Here is a 17,791-nt window from a genome sequence, read left to right as displayed (position 1 = left end):
TACTACCTCTTGCTCCCTATGATAAGCTCAATTCACCTTGAGAATAAAAGAATCATCTGGAGATAGAACAATTCTGTTCGCAAAAACTCTGCAAAACGGATATTTACAAGCAAGAGAACCTAACCCACCCAGTCTTTTGGCAACTGTTACGGCTAACAGAAAAACATTTTCGGAGTCAAATGTTTAAAGTCTACTGACTCTAGAGGTTTAAATGTCTGATTCCTAGGTGCCTATAGAACCACTAGATCGTTCCAGCAAGAACTCTAAGGCTTAGATGGAGGCCGAATGTTATTAAACCCCTTGCACAGTCTGTACCAATCCTTACTCATCCGACAAGCTATCACATGATCATCTAAATGCTTTCATGGTTGCTCACTAGATTGTTGATACAACCTGAAGTCCCTCTTGAATCCATCCTTCAAAAACAACAGTATCTGAAACAACTTTTCTTTGGTCATAGTTCCCTTGCTAAAAAACACTTGCTAAATGTAGCTTAATGCTTAGAATATGACTTGAGTATTAAAGCTAATGTAGAAGATTGTATAGAAAAAGGCAAACAATTTGAAAGACCTTACTCCGCAGCCCTGTCCTTTCAATTTCCAAGCCTCACTAAATTGTTGAGATGGAGCAAAGGAAAGTTCCACAGGAGAGGGGCTACAGGAAGGATCCATTCCGTACTGCTCATAAGCTGACATTACGATAGGATACCAGAATGAGGAGGGCTAGGATGTGCAATCATGATTGCTACTCTCCGTTTCTTCTTTATCCTGATCAAAATTTTAGAATCCTGGGAAAGAAAGGAAAGGGAAAAAGAAGACCCCTCGCCCAAGGATATGAGAGTGCATCCACTCCGAAAGACCCTCTTTCACTCACACTTGTACAAAAAACAGAAGAGAATTTTTAGGAAAAGCAAACACGATTATCACCGGTTCCCCCATCGCTGACAAATCTAGTCAAACACTATGGCATTCAGACAAAAGTCCTGAGAGGATGGGATGATTGTGCTCAATCTGTCCACTGCTGTGTTTTTGCTATTTCCTGAATATGTACTGCTCCCAGTGTGCTGATCTCACTCTCGGCCCAAGTAAATATCTGATTTAAAATCCTGGACAGAGAAGCTGACCCTGAGACCCTGCTCCGTTCGGTTAATTCATGACAGTCCAGTTATATAGCCAGCCTGACCAGAATTGACTTGTTTGAAAACAGGGGAGAAAAGCTCAGTAGGGCTAGATGAATGGCCTCAAGCTCTCTCCATTTGGAAGTGTTTCGTGTTTGAGCCCGAGAAGAAATATCTTGAATCTGCAGTGAATCCCTCCATGCCCCTTACCCCACTAAGTTGCCATCTGTCGTACCAATCACAGGATTCGGGGGGAGGGGGCAGTAAAACACCATTCAGTACATTCTGCCGGCTCAAATAACCATTGTAACTCCTGCTTCATGTCTAAAGATACTGGAATCTGCCTGGTTCGATCCAGACATGACTGGTTCCGATGGGCAAGGATATCCCTGATTAAGTTGTTGAGCTGAATCCTGTTCTTTAGGACAGATAAGAAAGTTGCTGCCAAATCCGCTTGAACCTGCAACCAAATTCTAGTGACTGAAGTGCTGATGTGGGTTGAATTTTTTAAATATTAGTGTTTGGTTAAGTCACCGGGACCCAGATCCGTATGGAACTGTGCTCCGATAAAAACCAGGTCTTTAGATCGATGCAGTGTGACTTCTTTACGCTTATCAAGGACCATGTTCCATTAGCATAGCTAGAACCCTTTCTATGGGAGAACGTATTAGATTCCTTGAAGCAGAGTAGACTATGCAGTCGTCAAAGTAGGGTTCAACATAAATCTCTGCTTGATGAAGGGGTGCGAGAACTTTTATAAAAACCTGCAGAGCGTATTTTAGCCGGAATGATAGGACTCTGAATTGAAAGTGAGAACCCCCCACTGCAAATCGCAGAAACAGAAACGTCTGGTGCCTCGCATGAAAAGAAATACAAAAGTAGGTGTCCTGTGGACCAGTGATGGCAAGAAGGACTTCCTTCGAAATCCTTATTAGAAAGAAGGGGACCCCTATATACTTTTCTTTCACTTACTATACATAGGGAAAAGTTACGTTAGGAACAGTCTATAGCTAAGTGACAAAAACAAGCAACAGTTATGTGGTTACATATGATTAATAGTAACCCTCTATCTAATATCATCCATCTGTATAAACTTCAAACACCAATAGATACTTCAAATATAATTTTATTTGTCTTAAATGTACGTATCCATTATATTTTTATATAAACCAATGCAAATATATCTTCTTTTTTTTGCTTTCAAATATTTTGATAATTTTTTTATAGGAATATTTTCATTTTCTTTCCAACCATATAAAAAAATCGTACTAAAAAACAGACAATAAACAGGTATCACAATGTACCTGTATATCCGCTTTGCCTTCATCATTTGTACATTGTGATACCTGTTTATTGTCTGTTTTTTAGTACGATTTTTTTATATGGTTGGAAAGAAAATGAAAATATTCCTATAAAAAAATTATCAGAATATTTGAAAGCAAAAAACAGAAAAAGATATATTTGCATTGGTTTATATAAAAATATAATGGATACGTACATTTAAGACAAATAAAATTATATTTGAAGTATCTATTGGTGTTTGAAGTTTATACAGATGGATGATATTAGATAGAGGGTTACTATTAATCATATGTAACCACATAACTGTTGCTTGTTTTTGTCACTTAGCTATAGACTGTTCCTTCCTTCGAAATCCTTACACTGATTTTTTGCAGCATGACTATCCTGAAATGAATTGTCTTTATCCATTTATTGACACCTTTTTGGTCTAGAACCAGCCTGTATTCTCCTGGGGCTCTTTGTACATGAAACAATATAAACACAATTTCCTCTTTCTCCCAGAGGATTGGGAAAGACTGGTCTTTTTTTTCCAATAAAGCTTGACCTACGGTCCTTAGGGCGTATTTCTTGATCAGATTCATGGGAAGAGACATAATGATAATTTTCCAGTCTGAAGGCAAAACCCATCGGTCCAAAATGTACTTTAGCCAGCTCTTGTCAAACTTTGTTGCAAAGTTACCCCTTTTTTGGTGGCCCACCGCAGTTTTTTTTCCATTTGTTTGAAACTCAGCTGCTGGTAGTCTTGAACTCTAACACAGCTATCCAGTTCCAAGTGTATGTGCTCTGTTCCCTAAAACATGTCGAAATTGGCTTAAAACCTGTTTGGAAGATGTAACTTTTGTATAAGGCCATAGTCTAAGATGGTGCTAGTCTATGGTGCTAAGGTACACCTATGGTATAGAAAATGAAGTGCTACTTGTGGACTGCAATGTTTATTGTGTTACCCACAATGGAAACATGGCTTCAGGCCTACCCTGTGTAGCCTGACAGCAGTAGCCTGAACCCTGCTGCACAGACCTGTCAAAACCAAATGTTACGCAGAAAGGTAAACCTGATTTAAAATATTAAATGTCACCCCTAAGCACACCTTGCTTCCCACAACGCAGAGTACATCATATTTAAGAGTGGAACATGTTTGACGTTAGAAATGGCATGCTCCCCCAGTGTCTAACCACAGTGAGATTGTCACTCGTCAGGCTGTAGCTGACACATCGGAAAGTCAAAGTATAGATTATACACGTTAATTTATAACTTTTGGTTTTGACCTTTACCAGCTACAGTCTCCATTCAAAGACTTACTTTTAAAAGTAATAAAAATCCAAACTAATGACATAGAATTGTTACTCACCAATCAAAACACAGGCCACTCCTATTCACCTGCCTTGATCTAATGGCCAAACAATCAAGGGCCATAAATCTACTGCTTCCTCAATAAGCAAGCACCCTTTCCTTACCTGAGCACCATTAGATTATTGCCAAATTTGGAGGTGCTCCGCTGCCCCCTATCCGTTGCTGCTAAATCGCACTCTGTATGCTCCCACCACAATTTAGGATTCCAGTGTGTCTGCCGCCCGCCAAACTCTGTCCCTACCGGCTGCGGCCGCACACACAGAAGAACAGTCGGGGGTAGCCAAAGAGGGGCCTACTAGCACCATTGTGTCACTCACCAACAACCTCGCTACGGTCATGCTCCGCACACAACCAAATCCAGATCTGTCCGAAAGACACAAACAGACAGGATGTGATGAGTGAGAGGGAGGCTTTTAAATGCTGAAGTTTTTACTGATTGGTGTTCCTGAGAGGCAACACTGCCTCATGCCATAAGGAATTGAAGCAAGTATGGCGGTGTGGAAATGTGAGGTTGTCAATGGTAATGTTTAATTCACTGTCCCAGTCCCATATTTTCAGAATTGAAACATTTTCAATTATAATTATTCACAACAAAATCATTGTTGTTAATCATTTATCTGATACTTCTAACAAGCATTGGCAAAGCCAAAAGGTCTTGCTTGCTTTGGTCATGCGTTTGTTATTGTGTGAAATGTGTAGAGGTATCAAAGGAGAACTCCCGGGCAACCAAATCCTGGTCAAGTGGCATGCTGAGAGAAGCACATGGTTTTAGTTCACTTATTTTAAGCCACATCCTCAATTATAAAGGCCACACCTCTTAAACATTATTTCTAATTGTGCTTCTTTGATTATTCCCCTTTTAGAGTGCTCCCGCAATCTTTTTAGTCCCACTTAAAGCACTGACTCAGGGCAAGATCTTACGATAAGTCTGCTGAAGAAGGTGTGCATTTTATTGTATCTGGTAGTATGCTTTCCTTGAATGGAGCAGCTCTCCATTGTTCTTGTATATTCACAGTAGCTCTATAAACACAGGGCTGTGTTCATTAAAGTGTTATTGACAGAGAATACACAGGAGTTTACAGCCATTTTGCATTTGTTTACCCAAGGATCTGTTTCACTTTACTTTGACCTGACAAAAGGATACATAGGCCAATAAAGAGTTACAGTCTAGATGCTCTGGCAACATAAAATGGCGTTTATAATGTCGCTACTCCTTGGAGCTTAAACCCGCACGTCACTGTGATGTCTTTTCTCCACTCCACTAATGGGAGAAGGGGCTGGTTATTGAACAGGATTTTATGTTTTGTGAGATTTAATTGGGACCCAGTAAAGTCCCTTTCTAGTACAAGGTTGTATGAGCTTTGTGAACTTTAGACAAAGAAGGCGTTCTCCATAGTTACTTATAAACCACATTCAGCCTACCACATTCGAAGTTGGGTTTAAGTGAGTCATTCACAGGAGGGCAGAATGTAGGTTTTGGCATGATAGCAGATACTCATTACGGTTCCCTTTCTGCTTCTCAAATAATCAGTGGTGGTCATATGGCAATTTTAAAACTTCTGTATGAGCCTGGAAAAAGCCACGATATTAGAAAACTGGTGCTTAGAAGATAATTCATAATAACTTTTTAATATTTGCCAGATATTTTCTTTCCTGGGACAGTTTCGACTGAGTTGATGGGAGTCGCAGATAGCCTGAATTCAGGACTTTAACCCATAAAGCAAGGCTTAACATGAGTTGTTCGAATTATAAACATTCCTCTTATCCTTGTGTTGCATACGTTCCGTCGGTGCCGCACACTCTCAGCCTCATTCTGCACAAATTAACCCGGTACTGCATGTACTCAACCCAGTTCTGCACACAGGCATCATCATGGCTTATACCCAGCGCATGCCATGTCCTGAGCACCCCCAGTCCCCTTGTGCTGCTTACTTCAGTCCCCCTGGGCCGCTTTCCTCAGCGACCCTGTGCTGAACACACTCAGTCGCCATGCCATGCACACCATCAATCTCTCTGTGCTGCACACCCTCAGGTCCACAGTGTGCTAGCAACTCGTAAGCCCCCTATGCTGCACTCCTTCACACTCCCCATGTTGTACACCTTCAGCACGTGTTCTGCACATATTTACTACCCCTGCTACACAGGCTTAGCCACCTTTGACCCCACTGTGCATCACACTCTAAGCCCACCGTGCCCCACTTTCTCAGCGACTTTGTGACCCTATACTCTCACCGCCCCAGCCTGCCTGTGTTGTACACTTTCAGGCCCCCTGTGCTTCCCAGCCCTGTGTTTAGCTCCCACTAAAGCCCCACGTGGCACATTCCTCAAGGCCTGTGTAGCCATACCACCATCCGCCTGTGCCACCCAGCCCTGTGTCAAACACACTAATCCCTCATGTGATGCACACTGACAAACCACTTCTGTGTGGTGCGTGTTACCCTTCCCTGGTGGTACAAATCCCATGCTTTCCCCTGTGTACTTCCCTAGCCCATCCCAGTCTGCACACCCCCAAACCTTTTGCTGTCACATATTTCCCAAAACTGCCTCCACAACCTTGCTCTTTCAGCAGGACACCTCCAGACATCCTGTGCTGCCCACTCACAGGTCTCTTGTGCTGCACTCTCCCAGTCCTGTTTCATACACCTAGTCCCATATGTTAAATACTTTGATCTTCCACTTACTGCAGACCCATAGCCCTGTACACCACATCCACACCCTCCACACTTTGTACCCCAGCTCCCCTTTGGACCATGCGGTGCTCTTCATTCGGGTCCCTCTCTAAAATCCTATATGGCCAACTAGCATACTGCTGTTTAGTTGCCATCTGCACTCTCAGCAGGCCATAAACTATACCTCTAGTGGGCCATTCCATTCAGCCGGCATGGTACGCTCTACAAACCCTGCAGGCAGCTACAATCTGGCCCTGTCGACTATGCGTTTAGCCTGTGCTCTACACACGGAACCCTATTCTAAGCACCATCATTTTCTCACACTCCCTGCACTACAGTGATCAACTCTGACCACCCACTTTTTCGCTGTATCATCATAACTATGTTTTTCAAATGTTCCCACTTTTATTTTTTCACTGATCTGACTTCTCCTCTCACGAGAACATATACCTGGGAGGGGATGAAGAACATTCTTTCTACTTTGTGGGAAAGTAGGAGAGCTTCAATCTTGTGGTAAGAAAACGAGGAAGGCAGTGGGTTCATCTTTGGATATAAGAAAAGATGTGTGGGTCTATCAGGTGGGACAGGAACATATTTGTAATTGAAAAAGCAACAGAGGGCAAATGTGGATTATCTGTGCACTTCTCCGAGGAGGGATAGTTGAAGAGAACATATCTGCACATGGGGTACAGTTGAGCTAGAAAGAAGACTTACAGTGGGAGGAAAGCTAGACACACACCTCAGCACTTATTTCAGGAGATGTTTATCCATGTTGTCAAACGTGTAATGTGTACATTGATCCTACAGGAACAGCTCAAGATGAAGGAGCAATCGATGCGGAAACAGGAGCAGGAAATGGAAAGTTTGACATTCCGAAATCAGCAGCTTGCTAAGAGGGTGGAATTACTCCAGGAGGAACTTACAGCGACAGAAGCTAAGGGCAAGAAAAGCAAAGTATGCTGCATGTACTATTTGAAAGCTCCCCTGTCCACTACGCACACTTGTCATCCACACCAAATATTTGTGTTAAATAGAGTCTCGCTTCACGTTTTTGTATTTGCACAAGTGTTCAACAAATGTATGATAATAGATTTGCTTTGTTAAACAATCCTTGAAAAGAGAATATTTTTATTGGCAGTTGTATTTAATACAGTAGTGTACATAATAGGATTCACACTATGTAGACCTTTCCCATCCCTTCCTTCTATTATCCCGGGCTTCAATTATTACATTTATTAAAATTGTCATCTGCATTTTCTTTTTCATACTGTAAGTTCCATGCCAACCATTTCTTCTCCCATCCTATCCGTGTCGTGGTCTTTTTAGTCTGTGGTCGGGCCATGGGGGGAGAAAACATCACTGTGAGTATATTACCCTCTAACGTTATTCCCACTCCTCTTTCCCATCAGAAATCATTCCACAGTCCCCTCATGGCCTCATCCTCCTTCCTGCTTGAGGCTTGTGGATCTCGTAGATCTGCAATCCTAGCTACCCATGCTTGTACATCGTCTTTGAATTTTTCATCCTTCTGAAGTAGTAATCAGGACAGCACAGGAGTGGTGAAGGCAACTTAGCTTTATTGAAGAGTAGATAAACAGGTAAGAGGATCTCTGTCAGAAGTCCTAAGTTGGCATGTCATCACAGATTGTCAGCAGTGAATACTCACTTATCATGGGTTTCAAGAGTCCCACTATCCTCCGGTGCAGGCAAAGTTCAAAACACAGTTCATGTTACACCAGACTCTCAAAATGGACATGAAGCAACACACTCTGCGGGAAATAAGGATCTCCACACACAGCAAACTTAGTTTTTGAAGTAAAAACGTTAAGCTTGGCCACATCTGACAAACCAGTCTAGTGGAAAACCAAGAAAAAAACACTGCGCATATGTAACTTTCAATGTGCACCATCTCTTTTGTTCCAAGGCTGTAGTAATCCGGGACGCCCTCTGGACAGCAACATCGTAGTGATGGACAGTTCCAATGTAGGCAGTACATTGGCACACACTCTGTGCAGCATTGATAAAGTACAAGAAAAGGCTTACTGTACTGGAAGGTTGATTGTGCGCAGAATCCTTGAAGTAGGTTGTAGAAGTAAACTCTTGAGATGATGTACAGCACGCTGGTTTAGGGGCTGTCCGGTTTGATGGACACTGGTGGGACTGCACAGCGCGCTGACTTTGTGCTTGTTTTCTTTGTTTCTTTTGAATCTGAATGTCTTTAAAGACAGATACCTGTGAGGCCTCATGAATGTCTTTTCTGTCGCATCTTGTTCCTTGTGGTTTGTTCAGTCATCCGTTACTTGTAGTATCTTTTCTCCAGCGTATTGTAGAAAGCATGATGTGGTTTCTCAAGCCACTTGTACTCACATTTGAGCGTAGGAACGTCTTTACCTCATCGCCAAAAATATGTGTAGTAATCAGGACAACACAGGTGTGATGAAGCCAACTTAGCTTTATTGAAGAGTAGATAAACAGGTAAGAAGATCTCTGTCAGAAGTCCTAAGTATCCATCAACAGTCCCGCCGGGAGCAGCCTACTAGCTGCTCAGCCCCATCCATCCAACTGTCATTCTCCTCCAGTCATCCAAGCATTCCACACTCAGCCCACACACCAAACATTCCACTTAGAACATTCACACAGGCTGAGCAGCTAGGAGCAGGTTAACATAAGAGATAAATAGAAATAGGAGAATACTACACCTTCCTAACCTGTTTCAACTGGATTAATTCTGTTGTCGCCCATTTGCCTGTATCTTTCACCTATCGATCCATGAGCGGCAGGGCTGAACTAAACCATGAGATTGTTACTCATCTTTTTGCTAATCCAACTCTAGGAGCACAAACCTCCTGCTTAGTTTTTTTCCCTTAGGAGTGGGTAGTAAGCCCAGCAGCACAACTCGTTTTTTCTTAGGAATTGTCTATCCTGTGGCTATTTGGGGTCTTTCTAGTATGCTCTCCCAGTATTGTGTTAATGTTCGGCATTCCCACATAATATGTATAAAGTGAGCTAATGATTCACCGCATCTAGGACAGGTGTCTGAGCGTCTCAGATATATTTTACTTGGGGTCTGCGGAGCTAGATATACTGGGTGCACAACATTGTATTGTATTAACTTAAATCGCGCGTTAGAGCTCACCCTTCATACCCCTTCATTCATCTTCATCCACTCCGGCTTGATATGGGTTTGCCTAGCACTGCCTCCCATCTTCTCTGCACCGGTGGGGAGATCATCCCGAAGTGCTCTATAAATGTGTGAAATTAGTTTTCGTCCCCCCCATCAATTATAACAGTGTCGTTAGTATCGATGTACTAGGGGGCTCCTCTGGAAATGAGCACCATAGCTTTCGGGCAACAGCCAATATCTTCCCATATTGGAGAACCTGCCCAGTTCCCAGGTCAAAGATGGTCACAGCTTCCTCTCTTGATATAAACTGTCCGTTACTATAAAGATCTCCCTTTGTAAGGCATCAGCCAATTTTCGGATTGACATTTATTTATTTATTTATTTGTGCGTTTTTATATAGCGCAGACTTTACCCGAAGGTGTCGGAGCGCTTCACAATAGGAACTGAACTGATACATGAGAACATTACAAGTGAACAAATTACAAAAGCAAATGTTACATTACATGAGGCAAAAGTGACAATCGTGAGCAAATAAAATACAAGAGGTAGCAAACAGTGCATTACAGGAGGAAAAAGTGACATGTGTGCAGGTTACAAAAGCGTACAAAGTACAAGTAGAGGTATAATACTGCAATAAATGGAGGACACTCAAACACAAGAACAAACGTTACGTAGGCAATGGTGGCACTTGTGCAAGTATCGAAAGCAAACAAACTGTAAGAGGTAGCCAACAGTGTTTTACAAGAGAAAAGTGACGTGTGCATGTTACAAAAGAGTACCAAACACAGGTAAAAGGGTAGTACTGCAATACAGTCCACTATTCTTTTGAAGGGTTTTACGACCCATATCAACATATCTGGGGCATATGGTGCGTGCTGGACCAGCCTCCTGACCGAGGCCTCCCACACCTCTGCCACGTGTTGTATTATATAGGGGTACTTTTTGGGATCTCGGCTCCCAGCATAAGTAGCTCTGGGAGGGGAGCCCCACCACATGTGCCAGCCAGTAGTTGCTTTTCCCAGTTTTCATTTTCCTCCAAACAATGGACCGCATGTTGCAGCTGTGAGGCCACATAGTACTATTCCAAGTAAGACACCTATAACCCACCATCGTCCCATTTCCTTTGAAGGGTTCCTAATCGCATGCGCTTACGCTTGTTCCCCCACAAAAGCTCCACCAGCAGACTATGTAAAGTTATAAAGTATCTCCTAGGTACTTCATAAAAAGAGTGTTGAAGGGCATAAAGGCAGCGGGGCAGAATAATCATTTTTATAATCGCCATCTTCCCCATCAGGGACAGAGATACATTTTTCCAGAACCTTACTGAGGTATGTATACCTTCCCCCACCCTCCCTATATTGTTTTCCAGGTAGGAAGGGGCCATATACGTCAGGCGGATGCCTAGGTACTTTGACTAGAGAATATGTGTATTTGTGTGAGTTGATAATTTTACAGACACCGAGGTGGGGTCAACATCTTTGACTTCTCTTGCAAATCCATTAATCCTTTACCCTGGTCCAAAACCTAACTGTCCCTGTCTGTCATACCAATTGATGGACCACCTAATCCAGTTCTTAATTTTCCAACTTTGCTTTCTCTCGCTTTTCACTTGGTTACACATTTCTAACCTGTGGATATTGTTATCTTTGGTTTGTAGGATTCCATTGCACTCTGCTTAGTTACTTCACAGCTGCATACTGTTCTCCAGTAGACATGTCCAACCCTTTTCAGGTGTCAGTGGCTGCTCGTCCCACCACTCTAGCTCAGGAAGACCCATAGGCCTGGGGATGGGCCATCAGGATATGACACACTTCAGTTCACTTGTGTGGCTGTCTGTAGTGAATGCACCAACAGCTGTCATCCTGACCCAGACGTGTATTCAGAGACGGGTAGAGGCACAGAATGGTTCAAGTAAGAAAATGCTCATTTCAATGCTAACCTATTAGAGAGATAATCCCTGCTGTAGTGAAAAACGTAATTAGCAGTACTTCACTACCAAGACATGTAAAGCACAACAGTACATGTCCTACCTTTCAAATACACTGCAACCTGCCCATGAATCTACCTCGGGCCTACCTTAGGGGTGCCTTACCTAATAAAGGGAAGGTTTGTGCCTGGAAAGTGAGTGCACTTGCCATGTTGAAATGGCAGTTTAAAGTTGCATATGCAGACACTACAGTGACAAGTCTGAGGCATGTTTACAGGGCTACTCGTTTGACTGGCACAATCAATGCTGCAGGACCACTGGTAGCATTTGATTTACAGGACCTGGACACACAAGAGTGCACTGTACTAGGATCTTACGAGTGAAGTGAGTCAATCAGCTAATCATGGAGAAATCAGTATACACTTTAGCACTGGTTAGCAGTGGTGAAGTGCCCAGAGTCCTAACGCCAACAAAGAAGGTCAGAAAAATAGGAGGAAGGAGGCAAAAAATGTCAGGATAACCCTGCAAGAAAGGCCAATGCATACAGTGGTTCTTAGTCATTTTTATACTTTCTCACTTTCCTTTCCAATATACACTTTTATCACCCTCCTTCTAGGCTCATCACGGCTAACAACATCTGTAAAAGTTCTCCGACAAAGAGCCCCCTCAAGGAGCCCATTGGGCATTGCAGTGCTGGCCCAACGAGAAACTGTTCAATGATGAAGCATAAGACCTTACTGGGTGGGTGAGGGCTTTTTGTTCTGAATATTCATATTCCTCCGGCTTATATTGACTTGGGCATGATACCTACTGGATCTTCCATTTTTGCCACTTCTAAGAAACTGCACACTCTTTGTATATTCATTGTTCACGTTGCCTCATCACCAGATGACCCTACATCATATCACAACATCATCCAGTGGACTGCAGACCACACATGGTGAACTACTTGTGTAAGAGCAGGAAGACCACATTCATTAAAACACTATACAGGACTAAAGGATCAGTTCAGTTCAGTTCTTGTCCAATGTGAAGAGCATGATTCGATGTGTGGGCAAAAACGTCATGAATTTGGTAAAAATGGGAACTGTACCCCCAGAGGTTTATATAAAGTACAAGGTGACTTTAGGTCCTGTCACTTCTTCCTAACCCGGTCTGTTGGGCACCTGACAATTCTATAATTATCATATATCTCACTGATCGCTCTATGAAATTTATGACAACCTCTGCTCCGGCTGAAATGTATCCAAGTACTGGATTCAGTCCATCACCCACGAATAAGAATTTTAGCATGTCAGACCTGAGCAAGACTGACATGATTTAGGTCCTTGGACTTAAGCAGGTCTCTAACTCCTTTACCTAAACTTAATCATTTTCCAGGTTAAGATTACTGTTGATCTAGAGAGTGCTTGCCAACCTCGGATCTGAAAATCTGTTTCTCTGACTTAGTAACTTCCTTAAACATCACCAAGTGTTTTAAAACTATATAAATTCTCTATAAATTGTACGGTTAATAGATATATTTAGACAACATATAAATACCATTGAAATGGCAATAAATAGACACATTTTCAGCTGGATTAAATCTTATTATTTTTCATGTTCATTTTAATGTTTTCATTTTTTTGTGGACATATATTCAGGATTTCCTTTTTTGTTAGTATTGGATTCTAAAGTCCCAGTACTGAGACACTTTGTATCTGCTCTGCAAAGCTGAGCTTTAAATTATCAAAAAACATGTGTACACATTTTTGACATTTCATGGATTTTTCCTTTCCAACGCTGTGAAGGGCTTTCTTAATTGTAAATGTTACGACATTTGTCAACTTTAAAAATGTTGTGAAGCTGTAAAAAAATGAAAGCGGGAGAAAAGGCTGCTCAAGTTGATTTGTACATTGCAGACTTCACAATATATGAATCTGAAAAAAAAGTTTATATTTACACATGCCATTGTGGATGGTCAGGTACAGCATCTTGGATCCAGTGTGTATTGCTATAGAAGTCTTTTTTGTAAAGTGCAGGTCATTGAAACATATTTTTGCACTTATGTATTTGTATTTTATTTGCAGATAATAGACTTTTGATGAAAATTTAACAGAACCTTGATTATCAGTTTACAAAGTAACTGTGTTGATTTATTGATTGGCGTTCATTTTCTCTCCATCAGAAAGTGGGTGAGCCTACTCCTCAGTTGAGCCTAGAGCAGAAAAGTGTCTTTGATGAGGACCTTCGAAAGAAGATAGAGGAAAATGAGCGGCTGCATATGCAGGTGAGTTAATCTGTTTTTGATTGCTTGCTTCCCATCTGTAAAGTTTTTTTAGATAACGTTTTAGACCTGCAATATGGGTATCTACGTGGACAAAGACATGCAAAATCCCCCTGATATTTTTAAGGTTTTGCTAAGTGTGTGCTATGCAAAAATTTATGTTTGTATAATTCGAACTGTATAATGTGTTCACGACAGTGCCTTATTCAGTCATGCATGCTCCCAGAAACTACCTGACCTGTATAAACTTTCAAGTTGTGCATTTGAGCTGTGAGCCACAGAAGGTTTGACAAATGTCAAAGGAAGATACCGAAAAATGGTCGTATGTTGCAAAATATATGAACGCGGTAAACAGTGCAGTTGTGGGGTGGTATGTTCTATTAAACGCAATACATTTGAAGGACACATGGGACTTCTAACAATTATTCTATTTGCATACGACCCTAAAGACCTATGGTAGAAGTAAGCCAATGCATTAGTGGTACTACTTTGATGACAAATTGCACTAGAGGCTGGATCATGAACACTTTACAGAATAGGGTACTAGCCTTTGGCACCCATTCATCAGAATCACAAGGCTTCTTGGTTTTGATACCAGTGATTTTAGCAAATTTGAGAAATCGCATTTGCAGTCGCACAACATACTTTAATTCTGGGTACATTACTTAATCTCCCAAACATATCACAAAATGATTAATCTGATCTTGTGTAAAGTAAACTGGTGCACAATAGAGTGCTGCAATGCCGTTGGGCCATGCTTGTGGTATATAAAGTCAGTTTGCAGAGATAATAAGGATAAGAACCTGCAGAGCTGGGTTGAAACAAGACCCTGCAGGAGCAAGTGAGGGCAGTAATGATCCAGTAAGGAGAGTATGCACAAGCAGTGAATTTTGGACCTGGCATTCAGAAATAACTTGGCACCAGCTCACAGAGGCAAAAGTAGGGAAGCCTGATAAAGAGTCAAATTGGGGCACTGCTGAGGGAACTCACGGTTGCGGAGGGCCGTACCATCACAGTAACGTCACAATGTACTTTCAATTCTCCCAGCTGTCTGCATTCTCCACAAACCTTGCAACACCATTAGCTCACCAGTTAACATCTTGTCACCTCCAACAGACCAGCTCCTGGCCCTCTGGCCTCCTCACAGTGTCTCCTTGGTCAATGTGTTCGAATTTGAAAAGGTCATATTAATGAATTATGCAATTACGTACAGTATGCCACTGATTTTCCTTCTAAGCCAAGGGAAGTCACATATTGGTGTGGGCCATATAAACTGCCAATTAACAGAGCAGTAGTTCATCTATTCTGTTCCTCAAGGTAGCACAAAATGTTTTCCTAAAGGCAAATATTTGTCATTGTGCTCTGCCTCCAGCTGGTGTAAAACTTAGAGATACAGGGGATATTGATGCTTATAATTAATGGTCTTCTCATAGCTCATACAACCTAACTGCAAAGCAAGAGGTGGTAACCTAAAGCCATAGGCAGAAATCTAGACAAAGCATCCTGCTAATTGTGCTGTGTGTAGGGGAGGTGAGTGCTGTATATATAGATTGAAATAACCTTGTTGTAAAGTATATGTACCTCCTTTCTTCTCTGCAAACTACAGTTTATGGCCCAAGTTGGAGATCAGATTAGGAGATAATGATGCATTAAACATGAGTAATACTTAATTTGATTTAATAAATGGGGTACCTGCTTACACCTCTCCTGCTACCTTCATGGTGTGTTGTTAAACTTTTATTTATAGAATTTTCCATATACAAACAACTCAAACAAAAAGAAATGACATTGTGTATGCCATAGTTTATTTTCCATGTTATAGCAAGTACAAACATTTACTTAAGTAGTTTAATATACGTTTTGTGAAGTATATAATTAAGAGACAAGTCAGTCAAATGTATCTAGGTGCAAAGGACGATCATATTGGCATCTTGACATGCTAAAAATATTTGGTTCTCTTCATTTGCAAATACTCCTTGAGAATGACATACATTCCTCTGGGCTGGTTAGTGTCAGGAATCTACACAACACTTATACTATCATGCAATAACCTGATTTTTTGAAACCAAGGAAGCACTTTACTAACAATTTGGTTGCAGTTCCATGGCCAGTGAGGAGCATGACCATCCAAGCAAACCACTTGTCATTTTCTATACCTCATAAGACAGACACAAAATACTTATTTCAGGGCGTGGCCTTATAGCCTTGCAAATAGTCACTTATGACTATCAACATCTTCTCGTAGCGACACCAGGCATGTAATACAAAATGCATCCATAACGCCCCGCCATCAACTGCAAACTCACCTATCATTGATCAAACGGTGCAGTAGTTTTGCTGTGTAGTAGATTTTGTTTAGGATACTTAGAACGTAATGATTCGTGCATAAAGAACATTATTATTATCTTTATGAGTTCAATGGTTCATTGCTTATAATGAATTCAGATATTTTTGTTTGCCTTCATTCACATACACAAAAACAATCGTTGTATGGTTTGCAGAAGAATGAGTAGGGAGGGTCGAGGCAGTCATGAATCTAACTCACTCTATAATGTCATGCCCTTAATGGGGATCAAGAGGACTCGGATTGGAAATAATTCAACTCTCCTCATATCTAAGAAACCAAAAGACTTTGGAAGTAGTCTTAATAAAGTTAAAAATCACTGCTTTCAACGTTGGTTGCAATCTAATGTACTTAAAAACAGACATTGATGAGGTACTCTTTGTTCTTTAAATTCACCAAAAGTGATGAACTGTTGTTTCAGGAAAACCTCACGTAAGGCAACAAAACTCAACTCGTTGGCTATTTTAAAGAATGTCCTTTACGGACGGAGGTTTCTGGATCACAACAGTCCCCCAGAGGACCATTAATGGTAATATCACATGAACCAACATCTGCCTTTAGCAGCACATTCACCCAAAGGCTTACGATTTTTGTGCTTGACATCCCAGGCATAGCTCCAGTCTCAAATATTTCACAGATTTGGCATACATTGAATCAGAAGATTATCATTCAACAAAGTAGTACTATTTGTCAACAGAAAAGGCTCAAATGTATCCTACTTAGATGCTAATCTGTTAGATGTCCCAAGTGTAATAGTTAATTATGGATAGAAAGTCCGTGTTCTTTTTTAGTATTCAAAATATATCCATGCAAAATGACACCAAAGCTTTGAGAGTAAATGCTGCTGTTCATGTTTATATGCAGCACCCTAAATGCACACGCTAGTTGCTCATTTGCTATAGTAGTCTTTCATAATGCCCCCGTGCCTTTCGATCAAATTCAATCTCCCTCTATTAGTTCAAACAATGGATTTATACATATATTTAACTTACAAAACTTAGTTACTCAAACTCATCCAATTGAGAACTGGAAACAGAGCACGCCTCTTCACAGATATGTGGGCTTTATTGCATTCAATGATACTGCCACTACCCAGACACTGAAACTGAGCTTGTGCCGAAATGAGGTAGATATCCCAGGTACAAAACCGTATATGATCCTGTTGAAGCAAATCATTCATTGCAGCTCTCTTGTCTGCTCAAAAATAATAATATTTGTTTTCCAACATGCAGCTGCACTCTTAAAATAAGGAACAGCTCAGGACGTCATTGAACTAAAAATTTTTTATGTTTTTATCAGCTCCCCAACAGCTTCTTGGCCATGTATAGATTGAAAAATTGTTTCCACATGGTGGCATCTCATTCCAATGGAAATACTACAAATTATTTTCTGTGAGACATAAAACTTTCTCACATAATGATTCACTCTTGTTATTTTTTTGATAGAAGCGAAAATGCTGACGTGCAGCACATTCATCCGATTTAAATGCAAATCTCTGATTTCGAAACAATATAACACCTAGCTCTTCAGGCGACTGAGAAAAGTCAGGAACATTGCATTAGGAATAGCAAAGGAGAAAACGCACTCCATGTTGTCTGAGATGTTTCAAAGGCAGTTTTGGGAAGACTGACAGGCCACGATAATAGCTCTGAAATAGGCCTGGGCAGAGACCGCAGAGTTCTACTCCACGTA

General features: G+C 41.3%; 1 protein-coding gene across 2 annotated transcripts in view; it reads left to right on the top strand.

Annotated features, from left to right (window-relative positions):
- The window catches only part of PPP1R21 (protein phosphatase 1 regulatory subunit 21), a 374,265-nt gene that overhangs the window by 31,295 nt on the left and 325,179 nt on the right, over window positions 1-17,791 (top strand). For both annotated transcript variants that reach the window (XM_078649644.1, XM_078649645.1), the window contains exons 3-4: window positions 7,246-7,392; window positions 13,657-13,758. In XM_078649644.1, the coding sequence (XP_078505770.1) occupies window positions 7,246-7,392; window positions 13,657-13,758 (249 nt within the window). The remainder of the gene's footprint in view (window positions 1-7,245; window positions 7,393-13,656; window positions 13,759-17,791) is intronic.

The sequence above is a fragment of the Lissotriton helveticus genome, chromosome 6 (assembly GCF_964261635.1).
Source record: "Lissotriton helveticus chromosome 6, aLisHel1.1, whole genome shotgun sequence".
Lineage (NCBI taxonomy): Eukaryota > Metazoa > Chordata > Amphibia > Caudata > Salamandridae > Lissotriton > Lissotriton helveticus.
This window is presented reverse-complemented; position numbering and strand designations above follow the sequence as displayed.